Source organism: Myotis myotis, unplaced genomic scaffold, assembly GCF_014108235.1.
Source record: "Myotis myotis isolate mMyoMyo1 unplaced genomic scaffold, mMyoMyo1.p scaffold_m19_p_15, whole genome shotgun sequence".
Taxonomy (NCBI): Eukaryota; Metazoa; Chordata; class Mammalia; order Chiroptera; family Vespertilionidae; genus Myotis; species Myotis myotis.
This window is the reverse complement of record NW_023416319.1, coordinates 50,854,970-50,871,840: the sequence shown is the minus strand read 5'-3', so window position 1 is coordinate 50,871,840 and position 16,871 is coordinate 50,854,970. Positions and strand designations below refer to the sequence as shown.

Here is a 16,871-nt window from a genome sequence, read left to right as displayed (position 1 = left end):
GTTTTTTTGCAGCCCACATGAACGTAAACCTTGTTTATTTGGCCCGGGGTAGCCTTTGAGTTTGACATGCTTGATTTATACCGTACACCTCCCTCCCAGGGTCCCCGTGGGGCCCCACACATAGGAGCAGCATGTGGGCAGCCTAGGCTTATTGCTTCAGCTAGGTTTGCCAATGCCTTCCACTCGGGAGGGGCCTTTATCTGAGCTACACAAAGACAGTGTGCTTTGCTCCTTAAATCGATTTTACATTTTTCTTTAAAATGCTCAGACCAAAGTGAAATGGAAAGAAATGCCATCTTTAGGAAGGTGTAAATGCTGCCCAGTGATCTAAAACTTAGGCTAGAACAAGAGTCCTCTCCTTAGTAAAGGGCAGACTGCACAAGGGTATTGCAAATTCCCTGGTTGCCTCAGGAGATTGGGCAGAACACCCAGCCATCTCTGTCCTGTTGCAGAAGGTTTCCCTGGAATCTTAGCCCGAGAAGCCTGCACAGCAAGGCTGAGGTACCACGGGTAACGCGGCTCACATCTAGCCATACAGATAGAGCATCTCTAGCTAACAGCATATTTATGGAGATGCTCTTCATTTTCAACCAAACCTGGTTAGGCCATCATGTCCACTTAAACGTCTGCCTCCCGGGCATATCCACATAAACCTCTGCCTGTGCTGTGGCCCCTGGGCTGCTCCAGCCTTTAGGGACTGTGTGCGCAGGCGGGAAGTGGTGCTGGGAAGCATATACAAGGGCTACTGTAGAGGGTACACCGAAGGGTCCTCAGCCAGAATAGCCTGAACTCTACGAGGGAATGAGAGGTTGTTGTTTTTTTTATTTTGCATGTTCCCCTCTTCAGGATTGTCAACAAGAATCCCCTTAACAAAAGGTGGCGTCTGGTTCCTTCTTTTCTCCTAAATTTACTGCCTGAATAACTACAATGACCCTTGATTCTGAAAAGTGTTCTTGCCCATGACTGGGCATTCTTACGTTGTAAAATAATTTCTCTGCGTCAGTTTTCGCTAACTCCCGCAGCGGGTCTAAGCTGAACCCTGTGTGCTGGGGCACTGGAGTGCCCATCTAGAAGCCCTGGCACAAATCAACTGACCTGTGAACAGCTGTGCAGATAAAACAGCAACATACACACCAGACACGTGCTGTACCCCACATACTCCCCAAGATTCACTACCTGCTCATATCAGACAGGTACACCTTATTACATCAATCCTCACATGGACCCTCAAGTAATATAATTTCTCCATTTTAAACAGACAGGAAAACAGAGTCACAGAGACACTGATGAAGTAGGAAATGAAAAACATTTTTTCTCTTAAAGCTATAGTCAACAAGAAGAAAATCTTGGAAAATCAAGACTTGGCTGCAGAATTGAAGGAATAACAGAAAATTGCTAATTTGTCAGAGTATCAAAATTAGCAGTAAGAAGGCTAAACCCTCAGAAAATACATAGGACTCCCTCAGCAGGCCCTGTCTGCCCCTTTTAAGCCACAGACTCCCCTTAATTAAGCAGGCAGACATTATACTGTTTCTCCCAGGGACTCCAGCAAACATTCTCTGGCTTGGTTTCCATGTGAGTGGGAGGGAGGAAGAGGGAGGGTCTATCATATACATAATGCCAGCCATGCATTTGGAGTTTTCTATATGCTGCTGTTTTCAATTCTTGCACTAACCTTTTAAGGCTGATTTTTTTTTTTTTAAATCCTCACCCGAGAATATTTTTTCCATTGATTTTTAAAGAGAGTGGAAGGGTGGGAGGAAGGGGAAGAGAGAGAAACATCCATGTGAGAGAGACACATCCATCAGTTGCCTCATGTAACTGGTGCCAGGGATCGAACCCGCAACTCAAGTTTGTGCCCTTGACCGGGAATGGAACCTGAGACGCTTCAGTAGGCAGGCCAATGCTCTAACCACTGAGAACATCGGCCAGGGCAATTTTTTTTAAAAAAGAACTAAAGTTTCTGGTTAAATGACTTGCTAAAAAATTCACACAGCCAGTGGAAAGCTGAGCAAAGCTGTTAACTCAGATCTCTCCTTCCTGAATGCCCATGTTTGCCTCATGTACCTCTTACCCTGTCCCATAAGGGAGCTATTTAGAAAAGCGAATTTATGTCAATTCTTTTTTTTTCAATTTTTGATAGAACAAAATAACCACATCATAATAACCACCTCAAAAAATACCATTTCATGCTTCAACTAGAGCTTCCAAACAAGTTAGAAACACATAAAAATAAGGTAAAAGTCATTGGCAATTAACTAAAAGATGTTATTATTCCTTATAATAATGTGCTTTTCTGGTATTTTGCATGGTATTTCAGTAACCCTTTAAAAACACCAGTTCTGGCCTTGGATGGGTGGCTCAGTTGGTTGAGCATTGTCCCATACACCAAAAGGTTGGGGGTTAGATCCCTGGTCAGGGTGTATATGGAAAGTCAGTATTTCTTTCTCACATCAATCTCTCTGTCTTTCTGTCTCTTTCCCTTCCTCCCTCTCTCAAAACAAAAAAATCAATGAAAAATACCTTCCGGTGAAGATAAAAAATAAACAAAACCCCAACTCCAGTTCAATCAAACAAATTACACTAGAAGAAGCAAACCAGTGCCGAAGTGCCATCAAGTTGCAAAATTAAGTACATTGTGTTGTTGTTCTTTGTTTGCTTTTGAAGCTAATGAGACAATTTTGACAAACTTCATCCATGGAAAAGAACGAGACGAATGGTTATAACTTGGCTCATTTCTTCTTGTCAAATGCAATCAGCAGACCGCCCGTTATGAATGTGGCTATTTCGAATTATTCAAATTACATCTGGGCTCTGGCAAATATTCTCAGGAACATTCATCTGATGAAGCTGAAAATCCGTCTAAGATTCCTCCCCTGTGACTCAATCCCGTTCTGCGGGGCCTCTGCCTGGGTTTACAGATGGCTCAGCCTCCGTCCTGCCCTGTCAATGGAGTTCGGGGAAATGTGCCAAAACTCCATTTCCATTCTGACTTGCTTCAACCACACAGTCATTAGCTGCTCTCGGAGCACTTAGGAGAACATTTGATAAAGAGGACCCTCGCTGGGTGGGAGAGCTAAGGGATTTCCAAAGTGACAGCCCAAAGCACTGAGAGGGATGGCCTGCAATTTCAGCCACTAAATCACAGGGGTATGGTCGCCTCGCACACAGCCGCCTCTCTTACAAATGGAAGCTTTGATTTGAAAGCTCACTGGGGCAGAGCACAACACAACAAGGCCAGCGACTCCTTGGGGGGCTCTGTCAACTTTCAGTGGCTCCCCCCACTCACGGTTCCTCCCAGCATTGCCCCAGATGGCTGCCCAGGCCCTCAGTCCCTTTATGGAGGCATCGACTCAGGCAAAGGTCGCCAGTGGACAGCTTTCCTCTTTCTCTAGCAGTTCCATATTTCAACTGATTCAAGCATCTTCAAGTGAATTGCTTGATTGATTTCCAAAATGATCACTACAGGTCAAATTCAGCTCAAATGCTCTCCTTTCCAAAGCTTTGAAAATCCATTTGTGCAGCAAGGATGGTAAAACATTTAATGAACTTCAATTCAGACGAGACACATCCTTTTCACTTAAATTTGGCCTTGAAGCACGTTGGCCCACACAAATGCCTAGCAATCTTTTCCGTTACAATGGCTACCTCTTTGACTCTAGCGAAATATATTACAGGTAGCACCGTTTCCCAATTTCTTAAAACAGCATAAATAAATATGTTAGAGAGCATCCTGCTTTGATTCAGAATATTTTGATTCGAGGAGTTTCTAGGGAATTGCTTTCTTTCTTTATCCAGCTTCATTTATGAAGGATGTATCTTCCTATTTTTATATTTCAAAACAAGTGAATTTAGTATTGAAAAAAATATTATAAAACTTATGAACATATAAAGAGTACAAATGGATAATTAAAAGAAGAGACAGACACACTCGAATATACTAGGCTGCGTTATATCTGAAAGGGCTTAATGGAAAGTTCTCCTAGCTTAAAAAAAGTGAATTATAATGACCTCAATTTAACAGAGAAAGGGACACTATCTATCTTTCTTAATGGATAGGTGAGAAGCAGGGGCCAACCTTCTTAACCAGGAATTACATAAATGAAATATATGTGCCAGGTAGAGATCTTACAAAATTCATAAAAATCAAAGAAGAATATAGCTGTGAACCTAATAGCATTTTCATTTACCTATTTTTCATAATTTGGTCAATTATTATGTGTTCAACTTTGCAATTTAATAACCTGATTTGCATCCATAATGTGAAATAATAAACATTTCCATGTCCTTAAAACAGTTTAAATTGTCCAAACATCTAAATTCAGGATTTTCTTTTTCTATTACAAATAAACCTGTGTTGAACATCCTTACAAATAAATCTATATATGAGTCTTCCAGGCGAAATTCTTAGAAATGCCATAAAGATTTTGAAACATTATCTGCAGAGGGTATTTAACAATATGCACTTCTTCACATAGTGACTATGTTTCTACTGAACTCTCACCAGAGTATTTGCTTTTTCAAATAATTAAATGTATGCTAGCCAAACAAAAGGATTAATTTGCATGTCTTTGTGAGGCTGAGTATTTTTCATGTTTATTGGTTATTTGTATTCCTTTTTAAGGGAAGAGTATGTTGTTCTCTTTGTCCATTTTCCTGTTGTTGAGGATAAAACTTAGTGTCACTGTTATTCATCTATGTGACTTTTCAAAATAATTACCTGCCATATTTGTTGTACAGTTTACTGACCATGTATCTGTCTTTTAATTTCATTTCTGATTTACAATATTCATGTCAAAAACAACGTGTCAAGGTTGTGACAATGCTGTTCATTTATAGTTCAAGAAGCCCTTACAATTGCTGGCATAAATAAATATGCAATTTGTTTCCGTTTCCATTAAGACTTTATTTATTTATTAATTATATAAACTTATGAATTCATTAAGAACAACTTTTGGTACAGAGAAAGAAGTAAAAATCCTATTTTGATTGGCTGTAACTGATAGTCGACCAAATTTGCCCCATGGCCACTGTCTCAGTTTTCCTCCGATTTATGAATGTCCCCTTATTCTATATGAAGTTTCACTATATGCCATGTTCTCTTTTTATTAATCAGTCAGCCAATGGTCTATGACTTCATACTATATTTTAAATTCAGCGAGATCAAGTTTTCCTATTTACTTATTATTCTTTAAAATCCCTCTGTCCAGTGTTTTAGAATCTTTGCATTCCTCTGAAATGTTCATTGGTTTGCTCTATAATTTCTAATTATTCATACTATAAATGGATTTTGAAAAGATCTGAAAATACACTAACGAGAGAAAATAACAAATAGAAACACATGAAACCTCCCTTATCCAAGGCTGGCACTGTTAACATTTTTGTGCGTTCCTTTCAAAATCTCTATCAGGGATGACCCTGCTAGTTTTGCTACGATTCTTCCTTGGCTGGTAAACAGAAAAGTGTTAAAGTATGGTCAAAATTATTATGTAGAAAAAAATGTTTGATTCAGTTTATCGTAGAACTGTGATTTATTCTTAAAATACTAGAAAACATAATCAATTTCTCTCAGATGTGAATGTCTAATCTTTTGAGACATGGGAAAAGTAAACAAGTTAATGAGCTAGATTCACTCACACCCTTTTCCATTGTTGCTCTGATATATTACCTCATGTTTAATTTCACTGGAAACATAATCCAGTTAGTCATGTATCATAAAGATATCCCAGTAGCATGCCAGTCATGCGGAACACTTTCTCTGGTTTTCTTTATTTCCTAACGATGAAGAATTTCACTTGCTCCCAGCACATTACAAAATATAGTGCCATTTAATTCCTAAGTTCATTTCTGTATGTATTTATTCAACAGTATCTTGGTGATAGGAAGTGCTCAATAAACATTTGTCAAATGGAGAAGAAAGAATGAAACACGCCACTTAAATAGAGTGCTGTGCAAAATGGCACATTATTAATGACTACATTGGAAGTCCTAGAAGTGGCTGATGTAGGAAGAAATGTAAGTCTTTATTCAACAGCAAAGTCTGGGAGATGAATAGCGGGCACATGCGATGTGTGATTTATTCATATGCACAAGTAGGAGATTTATAGGTCGCTATTAAGCTACTCGAGTTCCGACTCAGTTTTAGGCTGGTCTTTTGTCATGATTAGCTATGTTGTGACTATGTTAAACAACAGGTCGAATGTGATGAAATATGCAAAATGATTGAACAGATTTTACATGGACATTGTTCCAGCTAAGCCATGGCTGTATCTCTTGCTTGCGTTTAAACAATTAGACTCATGCACATCTACAAAAGCAAAAGCTCTCTTATCTGGACCTGAGGTCCACTGTCAGAGAGTGGGCGGGGCCTCCCGATTCATCCGTATGTTGAAGTCATAAACCCCAAACTTAGACTGTGACCATATCTGGAGAAAGGGTTTTTATAGAGGTAAAGTTAAAATAGGGTCACTAAGTTAAAATAGGGAGTGGACCCAGATCCAGTATGACCGGTATCCTTATAAGAAGAGCAAATCTGGATGCAGACATGCACAGACTGAAGACAAAGAGAGGGCACAGGAAACAGTCAGCCTCCTATAAGCCAAAAAGAGAGCGGGAAGGGCGCCCCTCTTCCACGGCCTCAGAAGGAATCACCACCAGCACCCTGACCTCAGGCTTCTGACTTCCGGACTGTGAGAAAATAGATCCTGGCTATTAAGCCACCCGATCTGTGGTGCTTTGTTACAAAAGCCTAGCAAATTATGTCCATGAACTAATAGACAATATAATGAGGAAGAATGTTGAGAGAGAATAAGACATCTTTCAACCTCTCATCTTTAGAAAAAATTGAGTCATACCAGCCAGCATACTATCCTCGGGGTCAAACACCATCAGAAAAGTCACTGCTCCAGGTGAGACCTCTGACTTACCCACCCCATCACTAACCCATTAGGAATTGAAACTCAACTGATTTCACTGCCCACTTCCACACCGTGCGCCCTGAGATTGGCCAAGGTAGCTATAACATGTGCTTGCATATCTGTAAGAGTGTGCAAGCTTGCCATGCTTTCAAAGGGTAGCTCATTCTTGGCTTTGCCCCTGAGGTCTCCAAGTCACCCGTGCGTCTCCTATCTGTGTCCGTGCCGACCTAACAAATGTAACAATAGGAGAGGAATGCAAGGAGGAGCCATTCCCAATCCCTTCACCCCCAACCCAGGGTCACAGAGAACAGGAAAAGGATATACATTTTATGAACAGGGTACATGTAATGGCACTGCCCAAGGCACAGGAAAACCTCCATGGCGAGGTGAGAAGGTCACAGTTGTTAACCTGACATGCGATGCGCAGTAGCGTTTACAGAGACCTGCCACTATCACCTCTCAGCTCTTCCAAACCTGGGACCCGGCACACTGTGGCAGCTCATCGCCCTGGAGCGAGGCTGGCCCAGGGCGCCAGGCAAGTGTCACTGACACGTTCTCAGTTCGCAACTCTACCATGCATTTCTGTGTCATCTTAATAACAGTCAAGTTTTATAATAGCAACAGAGAGAGCAAAGTCATAATTTTCCATGCTTCATGACTCAGAATAATTAATTTAATAACTGTGTCATGTGAGAAGAGTAAAGAAAGAGGAGAGGGGTGTGGATATATATGATCATTGAAGCATAAACAGCTGCAAGGAAAACAAATTGCAGGGAGAGGGCTGGAAGTAAAGCTCGCGGGGAAATATTTTCAGATGCTAATTTGATTCTTCTACGGAGCCTTAAAGCAGCAGGGTCCGCAGGTGCACTGTTTATCTCCACATGTTTTTATTTTTAGCAGTTACATAACCTCATGTCTCTCAAAACCAATTAAACACCTTCCTGATCTCTACTGAGAGTTTTCCCTAAGTAGTTCTCTACCCAGGCCACAACAGAAGGGCGATTCCATTTGCAAGCGCCTGCTGGAGGGCGTTTCATCATCAGAGGTGTCGGAAATGTACCGAAATGAATAAACGGGGCAGAAGCAAAGGAAGACGCCGTTTGCCTGGACTGGACACAGTGACAGTCTCTGGGGTTTGGCGCACAGCAGACATTGAGACGCCAGGTCTCAGATTTGCAGTTCTCTCTGTCGTGCCACACTCTATAGCAGTGGTTCTCAACCTGTGGGTCGCGACCCCTTCGGTGGTCGAACGTTCCTTTCACAGGGGTCGCCTAAGACCATCCTGCATATCAGATATTTACATTACAATTCATAACAGTAGCAACATTGCAGTTATGAAGTAGCAATGAAAATAATTTTATGGTTGGGTCACAACATAAGGAACTGTATTTAAAGGGCCAGAAGGTTGAGAACCACTGGTCTAAAGGTTTCCAAGAAGGGATTCCTTCAAGTGGGAACACATGTGCCTAAGACCCACACCAAAAACACAGGCTGCTAAAGGGAGTGAACCATTATTCCCATCAGGTTGGTAGTCCTTAAAACAAATCGCCCTTTACTTAATCAGGTAAAATTCAGATCTTGTCTACTTTCATTCAGTTTTATCTTTCTCAAATACAAAAGATACCAGCCTTCTCCCTTCTCCCATTAAGACTCTTGATTCCACCATTCAAACAGCCGGACTGTAGGCATCTCCTTGTATATTCAAGGGGCTGCACCTCCCCTCCCCGCCAGGCCTCTCTGAGGGCCTGACTCGGGCCAGGGGCCGCAATGGCTTACCGACAGTGTTTGTGGGATCCGGTCAGGGTTTCGATCACGAAGCACTCGCCGTCGTTGAGACAGTAGGCCAGGTCCTTGTCTCGGCAGGGCTTGAAGTGCTCGGACCGCTCGGTGGCATATGTGGTGGTGTCTGTAAGGGAAGCACACAGATCGGTGCGGTCAGTGGTGCGTTCTGACACCCCCGGCTCCTGTCACTGCCCTGCATCTCCGCACAGAGGCCCTCTCCTGGCACTGACTATGGGAACGCTAGACGGACTGGATGAAACCTCCCCTGTAATGAAAAAAATGCAATTGGATGTGACCTCCTCCAAACTCATACAGTGAAACCTAATCCCCAAGGTAATGGTATTAGGAAGCAAGGGCCTTTGGCAGAGATTAGGCCATGACTAATCCAAGACCTGCTTTGCCCATTGGGTCATGTGAAGACACAGTGAGAAGACGGCCTTCTATGAACAGGAAGACCTCACCGGACACTGAATCTGCAGGCACCTTGACCTCGGACTTCCCAGCCTCCAGGACTATGAGAAACAAGTTTCTGCTGTTCCTTATAAGTAGCCCAGTCTTTGGTACTGTTATAGCAGCCTGGACAAACTGCATTGGATTGTCTTATTTCTCCATGAGGTTTTAACAACTGGCATCACTGGAGACAAGCCTTATCTGAGGATGCATTCGCTGTGAAAACCGAACGACCCTTCAAACTCCTCCAATCTGCTCTCATTAATTTCAGTTTTAACAAACACATTGTGTGCGGGACTGAAACAATGTCCCCGTCCATTTAGTGTTGCCAAATGTCATCAAACATCTGATCAGTGTCTATTGTGACTGTTTGTGGAAACCATTGTCAGTTTCTGTGAGGTTTTTGGATTGTTTATTTTTGTTTTTCAGTTATAGCTGTAATTGGCTAATAGCCAAGCCAATTATCCCTTCACTTTATCCTTTTGTTATGTAATTAAAATGCAAATGTTCCAAATTCTGAAACAGAATCTTTAATGTGAAATTTTTTTCTGGTGATTATTTAACAGAACCAAATTATTGCCATTTTTTAAGCATTATCTTAAACATGTATTTTAAAATCATAATTACTTACATTTTTTTCAACTAAGCAACACATCTACATCTACTTCCTAAACACAAAACTAGCCATAAGTATGTGCTGTCTGCTAGACACAGACTCTGTTATCACGTGTAGACATTCTAGTTTCACGTTTTCAGCAACAAGTGTATTAGCACTAATCTCACATTCAGAACAATATATTTTAAAAGTCAAAGATGAAAATGATTCGCTTTTGAGCTCTTTTAATTTCCTTTTCACAGACCTACGTTAACACTAATATTCACCAGCACAGGCAATTGTACCTGCTTACTACCCGGAGGTTGCAATGAGCCATTCCTGGCCATCATCCACACTGAGGGGGCAGTGATCTTCCTAAAAGGAGATTCACTCCTGTCCTTCAACATCTAAAACTCCTCTGGGAGCCCCATTCCCATAGGAATAACTCAAAATCCCATAGGGGGGCAAAGAAAGACATAGGCCATGTGGAATTTTGCCTGTCTAATCTTATCTTCTTGCACCCTAAAACACACCCCCTAATTTCTGTTATTTCATTTCCCCAAATACCAGGAACTATCACACTGCTCCAATCTAGACCATCTTTAGCTTTGCTGGAAGACACCGAGAAATCGTTCAGAGCGCGCGTTATTTTCCCCTTGCATCCCTCTAGCACTTTTTATCGCTGGCATCACTGTGCTTAATGCTACAAGCAACGATTTGTTCACGTTTGTTCCTTTAGTCTGTGAGTTCCTTGAGGCCAGACTGAGCCTGAGCCTTAATCAGAACTGGTGCTCAGTAAAAACGTTTTCAGTAAATGTGATCACTCTAACATCACCAACAGTTTAAATGCCAGGATGAAAGATATGATAGTTACAATCATATGAACATTAATGCGCATCCTACAACAAAATGTTAGATATAACTTCACATTAATGTTATCATTTTAGTATACTCATTTTAACATTGATGAATATTGAAAAATAAATATTATCTTCAGATTCAGACAGATGCTCACTCATATACTACTCATATTCCATGAGCATTGAAGAACCCACTTCTAATATCCTTTCTTGGTGATACAATGGGGACTTATTTTTTCCATTTCAAAATACCTGCCCATTAGTACTTTGTCACAAAATAAAGGCTCTGTAAAACAGACATATCTTCTGTTTTCCAAGATAAATCTACAGGATGATTTGTTATTTAAGACAGTATGTGATAAATAGCTTCACAGGCTCAATCTCTCTTTCCATGGGAAATACTTAAAATTCAAGAGCTCCAAGCAAAAGATGCAGTAGGGAACACCACACAGTTGACTGCTACTGTGACTGCTGAAGTATAGTAACTCATGATCAAGTTAATTAAGTTTCCTTTAATTTCTATTATCCATTTATTGATATCCACTGATCATTTCTCTAAGAACGGCTCTTCACTAGCATGACCTGCAGCATAAAAAGTGAGATCCTTCTTTCATAATCAGTGGCTTTAACAAGCTACAGGCTCCAAGAGCAATACGATGGCAAAGCAATTACAATCAATTAGTTTCATCTGACTACTACTGTCTCCAGTGGTTACCTCCCCAGTCTACCAACTGCTTTCCCCTTCATGTCATCCTCTATCAGAGGTTCAGAGACCCAGGTAAATGCCTCCGCAAACACCCAAGTTGGGAGAGAATAGAGATTGTCAGGCTTAACATACTCAGGTTTCCTATTTCCACTGCTCACAGAACCTCAAAATTAAATTAAAATGCACCTGCTTATCCTTCACAATAACTTGACTGAATTAAAAGAAAATTACATTAGTTGAGTAACTGAATATAATAAAAAGTAATGGGATGCTGGGCTTAATCTTTCTATCCTATATAATAAAAGGCTAATATGCAAATATGAACGGCGGAATGACCGGTTGCTATGACGCACACCGACCACCAGGGGGCAGACGCTCAACACAGGAGCTGCCCCCTGGTGGTCAGTGCACTGTCACAGGGGAGCACCGCTTAGTCAGAAGCTGGGCTCACCACTGGCAAGCGCAGCTGTGATGGCAGGAGCCTCTCCCGCCTCTGCTGCAGAACTAAGGATGTCTGACTGCCGGCTTAGGCCCGCTCTCTGGGGAAGAGCGGGCCTAAGCCGGCAGTCAGACCTCCCCCAAGGGCTCCTGGACTGTGAGAGGGCGCAGGCCGGTCTGAGGGACCCCCCGAGTGCACCAATTTTATGCACTGGTCTCTAGTAGGTAAACAAACTGCAATTATCAATATATTTGAAATCTTTGAATTCACCTGAGCATTTGACCATATGGTACCCGTATAGCACTACTCACCTAAAATTACAGACATTGGGCAAGGTAAAGAAAACTCACCAGGATGGAGGGGAAGAGAAAAAAAATACATGTATAGAGATTTTCTAAAAGAGAGGCCTGAAAGATAAAGGAATGTTAGGCTTAAAATGAACAAAGATGGTGCTAAGGAAGGCTCTTCTGAGCACATGACCGAAGGTCCAAGTCTCAGGTCAAGGAAGTCCATTGCTGGCAAGGGGGATAGGGCTTGCACTTGGGGCCGCAGGGGTTGCGCAATTATCCAGACCACTCGTCTGGCACTAGTTATCTGTAGAGTTAAATGTGTTTTCTTATATTTTTATGGGCTTCAGTCTCTACCCCTAGGGAGGTCAGGGAGAGTGCCTTGCTTTTAAGTTTTGTATTTTTTCCACATCATGTAGCCTACAAAGTAAGCAATCAGTACAGTAATTAAACGCACAGTGGGAGGTGGTGGTGCTTACTGCATTAAAGGCGAAATGGGAAGAAAATGTAAGGCTGGAAGACAGAAATCCCTGCAGATTTTGCAATGAAAGTTAATTTATTAATGAATTAAAACAATGACTGCTTTTCCCCTTAAGTACCGAGTGGAACCTGAAGATTGCGGATGGAGGATTTCTATGTTGCCGGCACAATGCCACACACAACGGGGAGCACAGATTTTGTTGTGGGAACAAGAGTGCCAAATGGGCTATTACAGATAATAACTGCAGCAGATAATCAAAGAAAGGGGGAGTGTCATTTGGGCTACAGTTATCTTGGAGGGCTTCCCAAAGGGCTGGCCTTCGGGCGAGGTCTTAAAGGGGAATGATGTCATTGGCCCAGGAAAAGGAATGGCACCTACTGATCTGAAGAGAGGCACACCTAAGCAAGGAGAATGATGAGGCCCGCATAGACCCTAACACACTCTTCACATTCCCGGCTTGAAAATGTCAGTTTCATCAAGCAGTTCTTTCCTTCCCCCACTGAGTTCATGACATGACAATTCTCCAAGAAAAGTTAAGAATCTGGTGGTGCATCTAAAAGCTTTCAGGGTTAGGAAAATGCTTTTACAGGCCAGAAGCCATTTCAATAAGGTCATTGACTCCAGCAGTGGGTCTGCGGAAGCCCTGGTGGGAATCAACCTGCTGCTCTACATTACAATCCCCCCGGAATCTGCCACTCTGTGCCCCCCAGGAGGGAGCACTGGCATGGGACTGAGCTAGGAAATACTGAAGGGCCAAGGAAAGCTGCAAGGAAAGGGAAACAAACCATTTCTCAGCTGGCAAGAGGCAAAGATAGCTCTGTCCCGTGGCCCAGCCGAGATCAGATGGCTGTTCACTTTGCTGGCGTGGGAGAAATGGGGAGTGCTGGGCAAGGAATTTCAATTGAGTCTCAGGCCTGCTGTGAGGACTGAAGGTTCCTTGTGTGTCCCAGAGCTATCATTTCTCACTGCCCACCTAAACAGGACTCTTTTTAAATTTGCATGACCTACCTGCCACCTTCCCCTTTGAAATGTTGCTTTTAGAAACTGCTCTCTGGCTTAAGCAAACGCTCCCCGGACAGAGCTTGCTCAGCGGAATCGCATTTATTTGGGAACGGCGGAGCTTATTAATGCTGAGTATTTCCCCTTCTACCTGCACGTGCACGCACATGCCCATACAAACTGCGTCCAGCTCCAATAGGTGTAATAGCAGCTGCTGTCACTGAAGCCGTTGGCGCAGGGTGGGCTCTATGCTCTGTGCTTCACACACACCGTCCTGCTCCCCACATCGCTGTACTGAATGGCTTCAGTCTATGTCACTCTCTCTAAATCCACTGGATATTGAAACATTTCCCATCTCCTTGGACTCTCAGAAGAATCTGACATTCAGCTGCTGCCTTCATGACGAAAGCTTTCACTGGCTCCGATGGTGTCACATAGCCTTGACGTTCCCCTTGCTTTTTGGTTTCTGTAACCTCGGCCTCATCTAATTTGTATGTAAAAGCTGGCTAACTTAAGAACAGGTCTTCAAATAACTCCTGGTCTACTCTCAGCACAGTGCTAAGCTTTTCCTTTAGCTGTGTCTGGCCTTAAAACAACAGTGTGAGTTTTTACTGTTATTTATGCTTTTATGCATATTTTACAAATGGAGAAATCAAGTCTCACAGCTTTACATCACTGGCACAAGATCACATGACTCTGACCTTGCAGCTTGCTCTACTGTACTATCCTTTAGGGGCCACGTTTTTATTTCTATTTGTATGATTTTTTTTGTTTGTTTGGGTTGGTTTTCAGGTTTACTTATTCCCTGACTGAGGACTACTCCGGGTGTGGTCCTCAGGCCAGCAGCAGAGCATTGTCTGGGGGTGTATTAGAAGCATAACCGTGAGCCCCACCACAAACCTACCGCACCAGACCCAGGCAGGGAGGTCAGAAGTCCCCAGGTAGTTCTGCAAGGTAAACTCTGAGAACTGGCTGTCTGGGTGGTCCTGCCTGTTATCTCCTACGCACCTTACGCGTCCAGATAAAAGGTTTCTCTAAACACCAGTCTGCCTACCTCTCCTTTCCTCCTGGTTATCCCGAAGGGACCTAAGTATTAACTCGTAGGAAACTGAACTTCAGGATTCTTTCTCAGCTAACATTACATCATTGATCCCTTAGTGCATATAGGGAGCCCCCCTTCACCTCACCTCCGTGTGCAATCACCAACTACTGGTGATTCTACTTCCTGAATAGGTCTTGAACTTGCCACACACTCACAGCAACCTGCAGATTTCACCCATGGCACATATTAGGATCCAGCGAAACATTCTGGGAAATTCTCTGAGTTCCCACTAGGTAATTCTGCTCTTTACAAATTCCCTCAGATTGTCCTGCCAAGTATAGGCTCTTCTCAGGGGCACTTTGCCCATTTAGGCCAAGGGCCCCATGCCCTTCATTTTTCTATTTGTCTTTCGTTCTAATGAGCAGAGACAATTTGACTGCTACTCAGAGACTTGAACCACAGATGACATGTAGGCCTGGGAAGTCCAGGTGTTGAGCTTATTTGTCAAAGTCTAACAGAAATGAGTCTTGCTCCAGGGGAAAGCCTCAAATTCTCTACTGAAAATTATAACCTTCATTATTTTCATCTGTTTGTCCCATGGACCATAGGCTTCTGGAAGATAGGAACATAATTTTCAGTTGCTTGTTGTTGTTGCTGTGTGTGTGTGTGTGTGTGTGTGTGTGTGTGTGTGTGTGTGTTCATGAGATGCCTTTCAGGCCTGAATTACACAGCTCTCCTTCCCACACGCCCCTAAGCAACTTCCTCGTGGGATGTGATTTCTCATGCAATAATGTCTTTCACCACAGGATGGCTGACCATGGTGGGGACAGGGTTTCATTCTGTGACATCTTTATTTCCCAGATGCACGTTACGTGACACAGAGTGGGTAAACACCCCTGGCGCATGCAGCAACAGCCTCCACCTGGTCTTCCTGAGCCCCCCTGAGAACCTCCGGCTCAGTCAACAGGTGACACAGCCACCTTGAGGGCACACCTGAGCTCTCTTCCTGCTGTGCCTGGCCCTCCCTGGGCCCTCACTATCCAAGATTAGCAAATACTGCCCGTGTTCAGCTATTCCCCACCCGACTTCCTCACGCTAATCCCGAGTGACAGCCTGAGCACAGGCTGAGCACAAAGCTCCCTTCCCGTCCGCAGCTGCCCCTCCGTTGCTGTGCTCCACAACTCCAGAACCATCAGGCCCCCTCCAGGCGGGGACTTTACACACCATTGACCTTTCTTTCCACGGCCGGTGTGTCTCTGCCTGGCAAAACATTTCTAATTGCTTCACACCTAGTTCAAAAGTGAGCTCCCACGGAAGCCTTCCCCACATCCTGAGGTTGGCAGGAGCTGCCAGGATTTGGTGTCCAGTAACACTTCCTTCCTACCTTTCATACTGTACTAATCACTCTGAATTCCAATTTAACGCTGTCTGTCTGTTCCCCACACTTCCCAGGCTAGATGATGGATTCCTGGATTCCTGGGGACCCGGCAAGGCCATGTCTATGTCCCCATAATTAACCTCAGGACGTAGCATATAGTATATGCTTCACCTATGCTTTCTGAGTATTACTGGCTGTCACAGTGGTAGTTATACCAACACCACAGGCACACACATACCCTCCGCATGGCAAGGTAACACCACCTGGCAGCTCCATCTCAGTAATGTTTCTAGAGAGAAATGAAACCTATATATGCTAATGTGACTGTCCTTGAGGCTGACTGCTAGTAATCAGCATTATTTTTTATGTCCGTGAGTACAATAAAAATGGTTTAATGTTTTTTGATACACATTTATATGTTTATTTACTCAAGAAATATCTCCCAGACTCAAATTTCTTGCCTGTCAAGTATGTGCAGAGTTGATATTCCAAATATCAACTGGTCTGGAAATGACAGGGCCAATCAGAATGAACCTGGCCATAGCTTCGAGGGGTCCTGGAGACCACGGGTGACCCAGGTGTTAACTCTGTGGTCTCTGGATTAATCCTGAGGAGGATGCGGAAGCCTGGTGCAGGGCACCCTGGGTGTGTGGAGAAGCTTCACGGAGGGGGTTTTGAGCAGTGGTTACTCGCCAACTACAATCAGTGCAATATTTTAACAGTGAATGTAATTGATGGAGCATGCTACTGCATGTCAGACTTTCTCGTGGTCTCAATTTGTCTCAGCTGCTTTAGTTGCAGCAATTCAAACCAGAAAAATCTTAGGATAATAGAAACCCTAGAAGTTAACATTTGAAAATGATGTTTGAAATAAAGCCATTAATCAGATATAAATATCTTCATTTTTCAGAAGAGAAATGGAAGCACAGAGTGAT

At 43.1% G+C, this 16,871-nt stretch overlaps 1 protein-coding gene across 1 annotated transcript in view; it reads right to left on the bottom strand.

Moving 5' to 3' along the window:
• The window catches only part of NRG3 (neuregulin 3), a 576,649-nt gene extending 567,359 nt beyond the window's left edge, over positions 1 to 9,290 (bottom strand). Inside the window, exons 1-2 of the mRNA XM_036337388.1 lie at positions 9,161 to 9,290; positions 8,694 to 8,823 (exon numbers count right to left, since the gene is read on the bottom strand). Coding sequence (XP_036193281.1) covers positions 8,694 to 8,823; positions 9,161 to 9,290 — 260 coding nt within the window. The remainder of the gene's footprint in view (positions 1 to 8,693; positions 8,824 to 9,160) is intronic.
• Positions 9,291 to 16,871: the final 7,581 nt, after the last annotated feature.